An 11387-nucleotide genomic window follows, 5' to 3' on the forward strand; every position below is an offset into this window, starting at 1 on the left:
AGGAGGAGGATGTAGCTATTCTGCATTCGCTTCCATTGAAATTGGAAAATGATTGCACCAATGCGGTTCAGGTTGCTATCCGGCGAATACAATGAGTCGTTTTATGAAACCAATCCCACTGAAGTGCATTGAAGCCCGCCGTTTGTGTCAAGATCTCGGCAAGCCCTGCCCTCGGATGTACATCAGTCCTAGCGATGTGAGGGACAAGACTTTAGTTCTTGGATCTAGCTAACTATAACGTACTGAAACTGTTGCGTGCCCCAGGCACACCGCTTGAGCCAACTGTCCATAGATAGCCCTTCCGTAGTTGCAGCCTTTGGGACTTAGTCCTATTATCATTATCATCACCATCACCATCATCACCATTACCATCATCACCAATACAATCTTCTTGCCTGTATTTCCAATAGAAAATATCTTCCAGAATCTACTTGTTGATACTGAGTTTGACATTTGGTACCTAGGCAAGCGAAAACGAACAGATGATAGCGGGCGAGGAATGACGAGTATTCTAGTATTAATGAGACGATTGTGTTGGTGATTCATACTATTCTTGCCTTCTTCGTTCGAAATGATGTACTAAATGATAGGAGAGTTATCCAAGATATTGATGACGGTATTGGTTGGGTTTCCGGTCACGTACGCCAATCCTGCGGCCTCGTCGGCGATTTGTTGCCAGCCAACTTTATCAAGTCGTTTAGGTCGATGCCGTACTTAGTAATTTTTTGGATAAGGCAGCCTTAGACAAATACATCCGCCACTGCTACAATCTGACCAGTCTGAATACATTGGTCGCCTTGAGCTCAGAACGCTTGTACCCTTAACTTATGTTGGATTGCACCAGCTTTTGGTCTTCAACGGATCTTTCCTCTATTTAGGCTACAACAGTCATTTAACCGAATGTTGGACTCTGCGCGCCAAGTTAGTGGCAAATCCTCTGGTGTATCAGCCACTGTTATGTATGAAATGTACAGCCAAGAGGCAGATTATTCTGTAAACAAGGCCCTTATGCCTACCTTCACTCTTTTAACTGGGAGGAGAGAGCCATTCCATTTAATGCTTGGATATAGTTTGCAATAAGTCCAATAATTTCATGGGTTATTGCAATGGTTGGTGAACTTCCCACATCTACAGCAACTTGACCTTCCACCGCAGTTTTGCTAGGGTATCTGGAGGACAATTCCAAATTACGAATCGAGGAATTAGTTTCTTGAATCATTCAGCACTTGAATATTACTATCACAGATATATTCATCGATCGGTTGGGTTGCGAAGACGGCCATCAGATCAATATACCTAACTTTCAACCTTCCGTGTTTGCCCAGATACTTCAAGCATGAATTGGAAAATTTGTGTCAGGAGAGTGGATTCCAGATTCAGGCTATGCGTGCTGATGCATTTCTTAATCAGCTGTCTAATGAGTGAAACTCGGCTGGGAAAATGATCCCACCATATGATACTAGAACCCGCTGGCAACCCAGCAGTCAAGCCAATATCCTTTTGTCCTGTTGGCTTTTTACTGAGGTATTGGCAATCACTGAAGCCTCTGTCACAACGCCGACGATTATTATCCACCGATATTGTGTACTAAGCTCGACTCACCTGGACAGGAAGGTGGAATAATTTCGTGCGGCGCAGAATGGGTTTCCGATGCGCGGGCCTTCTGACATCAAATTTGATCTTATATTAAAGGCTTCCTGCTGAAAAAAGTGAGCCTTTGACTCGATACTTGTTGTAGCGTTCCTCTTTATTTCTCCAGTTTACTTCTATAAATTTGTGGCTGGAAATTGTGGAATGCACGAATCTATATTCCTATAGGAAAAGAGGAATGGGGGACGAAGCGACGGCAGCCGGTTATATAAGGACCCCGTCGCTATGTGCAAGTGGCGATCAGACCTGGTCAATTCGAGCGGACAAGATGCGTCTTGCTCCCTACGTGCCTTCGCCATTGCACACTTGGCAAGCCTAGCCATTTCGACAACAAACTCCTCAGTTGGCTCCATATGAAACTTCTCTTCCAGCGTCAATCTTCTGGAGTGCATACTTCTGATGAGCTCTGGAGCTAATAGCAATAATTATGTGTCACCTTTCGTCAGAGGCTTCAGGGGGCTCATCAGAATATTGCAAAAATGGTAAGACTGGCTGATATTGGGTAATAGGTGAAAATCCTTTCACATGCTTCATTTAGCCAAACAAATACAAACCAAGGGTGATGGGATTGAAAATGGGAATTGCTACCAATCAGAAATCCCCCTAGTTCGGCACATGATTTCCTGCAGCCAGGTTGACTAGTGGCGTGGTTGGCTTGAAGGGCAATGGTCTGGCTGGAGCCCACGCTCGCAATCTCATGAACCTTTGGACTTTCTCAGGCCCGACAAAGTACGCTTACGCAGTGGATGATTGCCACCAAAGATTAGTACTCAGAGTTGATGACAATGATGTGCATATTTTTGGGCTTGCTTGCCATGGGCTCGATATAAATACGGTAAGGGGCAAATGTGGGTCGATACCGAGACGCTATCGACATGTGCCATCTTTCCAACTCTTCATCAAGTTCCCATATGTCTCCAAGAAGCTCTGCATTTGACTTGCGAGAAGCCTTGGCGCTGAATAAGGACCTGATTTCCCGGGACGTCACGATGGTGAGCCTCACGTCCCCGGGGAAAAGATCACTACGATCTTGGAATTGTCAAAGTCATCGATCTGCTTGTATTCTCGGGGGAGAGCCAGGTTGCAATGATTATTGTCGATGATTGGGGGATTGCCCATACGAAGAGAAACGTCCATGTCCCACATATAGCACAGTTAGAATATCCTGCGGAGATAATGCTTCTGGGCCCAAACACGGGATTCTATGCCCGGAGGCGATGCTCCGTTTGCGGGCTTCACATATGCGCCTAACATCAAGACCATTCGACATGCAGTCGAGTTCAAGAGCGTGGCAGCTTCTGCGTGCCCCGAGAAGAGATTGTACATGATCTCGTCCCGGTAGGAATTGTCAGCGAGCGATACACAAAGTAAGCACTTGAGACAGATAAGATGAGACCTCAACTGCATGGGACAAATTTGAAGCGATTCACAACTTGCCTCCATGGGCACATGAGGAATCAGCAATTGTGCTTTACGGCCACATTTGCCGCTATCAATTGATGGAGCTCGGTCAAGCTTCACCAGCAAGAACAGTTTGACATCCAGGTTGCCGCAACCCAAATTACTACAGATATCATGTTGACAACTGTTACATCAGGAATGACGCCTACTCTGTCTCAGTCATGGAAACATCGTTCACTACCTTACCTACAGAGAGTTCCTTCACCATGTGGTATCCAATGACTCCAGGAAATCGAATCAGTGGTGAGAACAGCAAGATAAAGGAAATGACAGTGTCCATGTGCTCTGATCACTACTTTGCGGTATATTCACTGTGCCAAAACAAAACTGGGGACGCATAGTGCTCAAGTGGGTTCAAAACATCGTGAACCAAGTACAGCCGAGTGATGTTTTTGCTTGTCTGGACTTCTTGTCGTTTGGAGCTTGAGGATGAAAAGAAGTGAGGGCTGCTACTTTTCTGGCCATTGCATTACTTTAAAGTATATGCCTGCCCTTTTGATCCAAATGCTCGGAACAAGGAAAGAGTACTCAACTTGACTTGATTCATGATTTTATTGGATTATGGGCAAATAGTCTTTTATTGAAGGAGTCATGATCTCTGGGTTCTTGGCAGGGAGGCGCAGCTCCCATCACTAGCATTCATTGCCAACCTTATTCGAGGGTCTTGCACGTAAGTAAACTCGCGAGTGTAAGCCCGTTTCCGCTCTACACTAACAATTATTCCACATTGGCATGCAGCCACAAAATTTCTCTAACTTCTGCTGTAATGCAGCAACACATCTAGGCTATAATGGGGGAGGTGAAGGGTTTCTCTTACTCACATGCACACACATAATCTCTCTCTCTCTCATTGTATGTGTGCGCGTGTGTACAGCCGGCAAGATAAGCGGGATGACATGTGTCGACGTCCGAGACACGACGCAGGGGTTGAGCTGTAAGCGGACCACTAGACATGTTCCGACTTCCGACGCCCGAGACATTGAAGGCTTTGTGAACAGTCAACACTTTCCTTATGGGATAAAGATGATATAACAAGCCTCAGGCGCCCTAGTTGCCTTCAGGTCACCAGGGCGCGCTATCTAAACACTGCACTAAGCCTAGATGGGCGAAATACTGGCGGCAGGGGAAACTGGCAAAAGCTATCATCTATAGTTGTGGTACGCAGACTTTGCCCCATTCGAGCGCTCTATTGATGACCACCGCTGATATTCAGAACCGGTCGAAGTTTCCATTGCTTGTTAGGCAGCAATATGTGGATATTCCAATCCAATTTAGAGGCACTTCATCACACGCCGTAATCCATGGGACCAGGCAGTGATTGGACGGCGTAATAAACGCAACGAGTTTGAACCTTTGCTCACTCCTGGGTGGGTCTTGCCGGTGCTCTAGTTGCATGATTACATGTCTGGGCCCCTAGAGGCTTTGCTCCCGATGCTTTTTGGTTGCTTGGAGTTTCTAATGTGACGTCCTGACATTTACATGATTTTTATTTGTACGAAATCATCACAGCAACGTAAAACGACATTCCATCATTTCTCCAGGAAAGATGGGGCTCTTTTCTCGTTTTTCAGTCTCTCTCTTAGTTATTTTGTCTCTTACATCCTCACTTGTTATTGGAAGAATCCTCCCAGGTGTTGCTTGTCAATCTAAGAGCAAGACTCGCCATTATGATTTGGCTCTAACGTGGGAATACGGTGCCCCCGATGGATTTGGACGTAAAGTGTTCAAGATCAACGGCCAGTTCCCAGGTCCGACTCTGGAGCTTAATGAAGGGGACCATGTGGTAGTCCATGTCAAGAACTTGACACCTTACAGCACGACTGTTCACTATCATGGTAAGGCTTGAAGCTATGATCAAGGTTGACTACATCATATCCTTGGTAGCTGACTTTGGTCTAGGCATAGAAATGTTGGGTACCCCTGAGTATGACGGCGTCCCTGGAATAACTCAGAAGCGTATTCCACCCAGCTGTAGCTTCACTTACAAGTGGAAGGCGACCCAGCATGGATCCTTCTTTTATCATGCCCATTCCGACAGCCAGATCAATGATGGACTGTATGGACCCATCATCATCCATCCGGCTTCCACCACACCTGTACCATACCAGTTGATCACCAACAGTTCCAAATCATTGGCGGCCATCAAGTTGGCAGAAACCAAGCGGATCCCACTATTGCTGTCCGACTGGCGCCATATTACCTCGGACTACGAATGGGAATTGTCACAAAAGTCTGGAGTCGAAACGCCGTGTTTCGATTCCATGCTAGTCAATGGAAAGGGCAAAGTTATTTGTCTATCCACGGAAGAGCAAGCAGTCCTCATCACAGCCAATCAACAAATGCTCTTGGGGTTCGTGCCAGGATCCAACTTGACCGACAAATCGTGAGTTATCCTCTATCGGGAACATATCTCGATGTACAGAATTCTGGCTAAACTTTTACAAGCTGCCTTCCCGCTCCTGTGATTGCTACCAGGGCTGCACCGGGCGCGCCAGCACCGAACTTTGATATCATTCCTGCCAACTTCTTTTACGGGTGCACCGAAACGCAAAGCTCCAGCGATGTTATTAAAATCACCCAGGAGACAATTGCCGATGAGACGTGGGCAATGTTTGACCTGATCGGCTCACTCGCTCTCCAGAATGTCCAGGTCTCATTTGACGAGCTGACCATGTATGTCATAGAGGCCGACGGCAACTATATTGAGCCCCAGGCAGTCCACTCGTTACTCATCACCAACGGCCAGCGGTATACGGTCGTCTTAAAATTGGAAAACCCCAGGAGGTACACATTCCGGGTTTCGGGCATCTCTGACCCGCAGATCCTTTTTGGAACCGCAGTACTGGACTTTAAGATCAAGGGCACCAACCAATCAACCATACCCACTGTTCCCTATATCAACGAAGTCGGCGTCAACACCACAGGCGCCGTCGTTCCCTTTGACTTCGCCGGTACCAAGTCCTTCCTGCCCCAGCCCATCCCCCAAGCGCCGGACGCGACCTTCAAAATGACCATGAGGGTCGATGGCCAAGTCATTTACTGGGCCTTTAACGAGACCATTCTCCCGCTAAACTACGACGACGTCCGGCCCCCTCTGCTCTTCGCGCCGCAACCCGACCGCCAGGACAACCACACCATCACGATCCACAAGAATAACACGTGGGTCGATTACATCATGATGGTGCCCGGCGTGCAGCCGGCCCATCCAGTGCACGTTCACGGCCGCCACTTTTACGTGCTTGGCTCGGGCGAGGGCAATTTTACCTGGGATACCGTCGAGGAGGCCGCTGCCGCTGTGCCCGAGAGTTTTAATCTTGTGAATCCGCCACTACGGGATACGATCGCAACGCCCTTTGCGGGTCCGTCGGGTTCGTGGTTGGCGATCCGCCGGCCAAGTGACAACCCGGGGGTTTGGTTGATGCACTGTCATATTCAAAGTCATATTCAGGGTGGCATGTCTATGATTATTCAGGATGGCATTGATGACTTGCCCGCGATACCCGCCGAGTATGGCTGGACGTGCTAGGTTTGGCCTCTCCGGCGCAGAGACTCTTAGTGCATTTCTTGAAACACATATTTGTAATGGATAACCTGCTTGCCGATGGAAATAATTCAGTAGTTTTAGATTATATGTACTGTTTGCATGAGAAGAAACGCGACAAGAAGAACTATGGGGAAGCAAATCCAGATAGCTTTGAGACGAAATTACCGGTGATATGCGCCTTTCCTCGCCTAAGGACTAGGCTATGTAAAAGCTCTGTTCTTGAGTCTCGAAAAATTGAACATTAAGCCTGGAAAGACGGTCAGTCCAATGGAGCGGTGTGCCCGACAGCTCAAGAGACCACCTGGCACGATGCGCTTCGATCCAAAATATATATGTAATGGATAAGAGAATGTTGTTCATACGATTGACAGTGAACTGCCATGCAGCCGTGCAATTTGCTGACTTGGAAATCTTTCCTCTTCCAACGTCAATTGGAAAATAGTGGTGCACAGAGATCAGCCGCTGCCAGTACGTAGTACTCAGCCCTGTGAAGTGACTAGCCGCAAGTGGATGTATATATGCCCCAAATGATATATCGTGGCCCTTGTCACCCCCACCCATTCCCGAACATCCTTGACCCCTACATGCAAGCATGCTACCTTACGGACGTCGTTGCTTGTGCCCAGAGCCTCAACAATGAACTGCGCTGAGTAAGCGCAATTTGTTTTCTAGGGCTGTTCATGATTGGCTGGAATAGAGGGCATTCGACTTTTTCCATTCCCAGGTTGTAACATTAGATGCCGAAATGACCTATTACAGATGACAAACAGAACCAGCAACGTCCGGAAGATCCTGATCCTTTCTTAGGTAGATGACAACCAGAGAGGCCTTTTGCTGTCTCAAAAGCACAAGATTTGTCAGTCGTTATGAAAGGCGCAGGCCTCGGTGTTGCGTGTTGCACTTACAGTTGCACCTTCGAGAAGGTTTTGGCCCGGGACTCAATGAAGTAAAACGTCTCTTTTTTGGCATTACCTGACCTTGAAGCATTCCGAGACGAGGCTGCTGAGCCATTACCATATCTGTATCTTCAATCCTTCTTCGTCTATGACAATTAGAGACCACCACGCACCCACAGCCCTTGTGAATAACGGTAGAGAGGCTAGATCCTGGAAGCAATTCGGCTTCAGATCTCGACATGACAACAAATATTCAACCAGAAATCGAGGCATTATCGGGAAAAGATGCCAAATCAACTTTCCCGCCCCGGCATTGGGCATCACCTGGAGTGACGTCAAAGTTGAAGCAGTTAGTGCCGATGCCGTTATCAACGAGAATTTCACCTCGCAGTTCAACTTCCTCAATGGCCTGCGGGATTACAACAAGAAGCCGTTGCCTAGAGCCATTTTTAACAGCAGTCATGGATACCTCAAGCCGGGAGAGATGTTGCTCGTTCTGGGCCGGCCTGGGTCCGGCTGCACCACTCTTTTGAGCATCCTCGCCAATAAGCGACGCGGTTACCAAGCTGTCACTGGTGACGTCCATTATGGCTTCATGAGTGCCAGCGAGGCTGAAGCCTACCGAGGGCAGATTTCATGAACACTGAGGAAGAACTGTTTTTCCCTGCCTTGGCCGTGGGACAGACACTGGATTTTGGCACTCGTCTCAAGATGCCTGCCCACCGTCCACCGGCGGCGTTTTCCTGGGACTATTATCAAAAGGGATGCGAGACTTTTTACTACGCTCGATGGGATCTCTACATACCAAGGATACCAAGGTCGGAAATGAGTTTGTGCGGGGTGTTTCCGGGGGTGAAAGGAAGCGGGTGTCTATCGCCGAGTGCATGGCAACTCGCTGCTCCATCTTTTTCTGGGATAAAAGCACCAGAGGCTTGGATGCCAGCACCGCACTCGACTACGCCAAGGTTATCTGTGCCTTACCGACACGCTGGAGCTCTCCTAGGTCGTCAGTTGTATCTGGCGGTAAACAGCATCTATGAGTTGTTCCACAAGGGCCTGGTGGTCGACGCAGGGAAGCATATCTTTTACGGGCCACCAAAAGAGGCGAGATATTTCATGGAGCACCTGGGTCTCATATGTGAGGACGGATCTAACGTGGCCGACTTGTTGACCGGTATCACTGTGCCCACAAAACGGAAGGTCAGTCCTGAGCACCGAGGTACAACGCCAGACAATGCGGATGCTTTTCGAGCCGTGTATGAGAGTTCTCACATTTACCAGCAAATGATTTCCGAATACGGATATCCCAAGACCGAGGTTGCAGAATATCAGACTCAATCTTTCATGGTCGTAGCATAGATGTCAAAGTCTACCTGGCATCATCTATCTCGATGCCAACTCTGTTAATCTCACACAAACGTATATTTCCTCCGACTTAAATCTGCACTTAACCTTTGATGGTCGCCTCTGAGCTCGGCGAAGCTGTACAGTCCTCCCAGTAGAAAATATGAGCCGTACATTCTTCACCCTCAGCAAGTCAATCCCATCAGAAAATCTACGATTATGAATTTTAACTGGTTTATCCTCTGACGGGCGTAATTTCGGCACAAGGGGCTCGGTGTTTTGCTTGTTCCGTCTTAATGGGAATCCTGAGACCTTGGCGGAGAGTGTCATATTCTTGGCCTGTACACGGGATTCCGATCAGTCGACATGAACGTAACTAAATATTTTCTTCTTTCGGGACACGACACTGTCTGGCGTTTCCGTGTTATGAGTTACGCCGCAACAAGTGGCTATTTTCCGGGCAGATTTGTGCTCATCCGGAGAGGATATAAGTTTCTACCTAGGTTATGCCCATATATCGAACATTAAGTGATGCAGATATACGTGACATGAGTCAATATTCCTGTTGATTTAAGCATCAATGATTGTGGATGAGCCAATGTGCAATCAACGAATCCCTCTAGTTTGATCCTAATAGATCTACTCGTCCCGAAACTTCTTCTCTCCCTCCTCAAAAATATTGTCATGATCATTATGAAAACTGCAGGCAAAGGGTTGTCACCTTGAAGAATAGGTTCTCGTGGTGCCGTCATGATGCAAAATTGACGAGACAAGATAGTATGGACTGAAGAGTGGGTTTAGGCGCTTCAGAAGTCACAACTCTGGTGACAGCGACAAAAAGTACTTCACATGTTGAATTAACTGGTTATCTATGAATATATCACGTTATGTCAGCAATATTTGGTGTCTAGTACTGCACTCGCTTAGAGATTTACAGGTGTCCGAATTGCGCCTGAAACAGCACTGGAGGCGGGCTAAACTCTACTCATATATATAGTTCACCTACGCAACTAACTTCGTGGCCGAGCCATATTTCCAACAATCCAACACAACCTCCACAGTCGGTACAGGCCGTGCTGCCAACGGCTTCAGCTTCCGGTATATGAGGAACTAGCGGAGAAACAACCCCTACTCTCAGTCGTAGGGTTCGCGGACGATACGAACCTACTTAGCGTGAGCACAGACACGGGCACGACCTGCCGCCGACTAGAGGACGCTTGGGCTACGTGCCAACGGTGGGCCGCCAGGCACGGGATGGAGTTCGCTCCGGACAAGAGTGAGCTGATGCACTTCACTAGAACCCGAGACCCCTCCCCGCAGAGTATCCGTCTTGGAAACGCTACAGTAACGCCGAAGGTCTCGGCAAGGTTCCTAGGGGTCTGGTTTGACCGCAAATTAACGTGGCACGCCCATACCGAGCGGGTTAAATCAAAAATGGCGACTCAGAAGCTAGCCCTAACAAAGCTAGTGAACATGGCGTCGGGCTGCGATCTCATACGGGCGAGACTACTGTACACGTCGGTTATTCGCAGCGCGATCGCCTTCGGGGCGGCTGCGTGGCACACTATCAGCGAGGAACCAGCGGGACCAGCTAAGAGCCTAGTCGGGATACAGAATGAGTGCCTCCGAATAGTCAGTGGCGCCTACAAAGCGACACCGGTCCGACACCTAGAAATAGAGGCAGCTATCCCGCCACTAGACCTATATCTCAGTGCCCGGGCGGCGAAATTTGAAGAACGGCTACGGAATAACGGCAAAAGGAGCCTGCTTCGGAGCGCGAGCGCGAGAGCGTCACACATACTCCGACAGGATACGCCGGCGAGACGGAAGCGGACGTCACAATCGCTCAGACCAGCGGGGTACACGATAGAGAAGGAGGCTAGGGACTCCGAGTGGATAGGCAAGGCGAAGGAAGTCCCGGCCGCCCTCCTAGACCACTGGGAGAAGAGATGGCTCTCCGGGGCAGCACAACACGACCGCCAGCGACGCGCTATCGCCGAGGAGCCGGAGGGCCCCTCGATGCGAATGCCGAAACAGGGCAAGTACTCAGACCTAAACCGACCGGAGGCGTCTACCCTATGCCAGATCAGGACCGGAAAAATAGGGCTATCAACTTTCTTATTTAAGATAGGAGCCTTCGGTGTGTACTCGCCGCTATGCCGCTGTGGAGAAGCCCCCGAGACGGCAGAGCACGTAATCCTCTTTTGCGGCCTGCTGGAAGAATCGAGAGAGCGCCTGCGGGCCACTATCGCACCATGGCCGCTGTATACACGTAGAGACCTGGCAACGGCGACGGGGAAACCAGTAGTCAGCGGGACTATCACAAGGTGGCTACTCAGGACTGGCCGGATAGCGCTTAGGCCCGGATAATATCGATCTTCTCAGGGGGACTTTGTTAGTAGGGTGAGAACTAACATAGTATTGTGGTGGACGTAACGCAGTCGCTAATAGAGCGAACCTACGTAGCAGCGTATGTATTTAGTCCAGCCATT

At 48.8% G+C, this 11387-nt stretch overlaps 2 protein-coding genes across 2 annotated transcripts; both read left to right on the forward strand.

The window, feature by feature from the left end:
• Positions 1-4002: 4002 nt before the first annotated feature.
• Positions 4003-6637, forward strand: BCR38DRAFT_505746 (multicopper oxidase; the record flags this gene model as incomplete). The annotated part of the gene is made up of 4 exons (XM_040864926.1): positions 4003-4045; positions 4743-4946; positions 5011-5494; positions 5557-6637. The coding sequence occupies 4 exons, from the start codon at positions 4003-4005 to the stop codon at positions 6635-6637; spliced, it is 1812 nt and encodes a 603-aa protein (XP_040709846.1).
• A 1062-nt stretch (positions 6638-7699) lies between these two features.
• BCR38DRAFT_490901 (uncharacterized protein) lies at positions 7700-8910 on the forward strand (the record flags this gene model as incomplete). The annotated part of the gene is made up of 2 exons (XM_040864586.1): positions 7700-8126; positions 8183-8910. The coding sequence occupies 2 exons, from the start codon at positions 7700-7702 to the stop codon at positions 8908-8910; spliced, it is 1155 nt and encodes a 384-aa protein (XP_040709847.1).
• Between the last annotated feature and the right edge of the window lie 2477 nt (positions 8911-11387).

This window comes from Pseudomassariella vexata (assembly GCF_002105095.1).
Source record: "Pseudomassariella vexata strain CBS 129021 chromosome Unknown BCR38scaffold_25, whole genome shotgun sequence".
Lineage (NCBI taxonomy): Eukaryota > Fungi > Ascomycota > Sordariomycetes > Amphisphaeriales > Pseudomassariaceae > Pseudomassariella > Pseudomassariella vexata.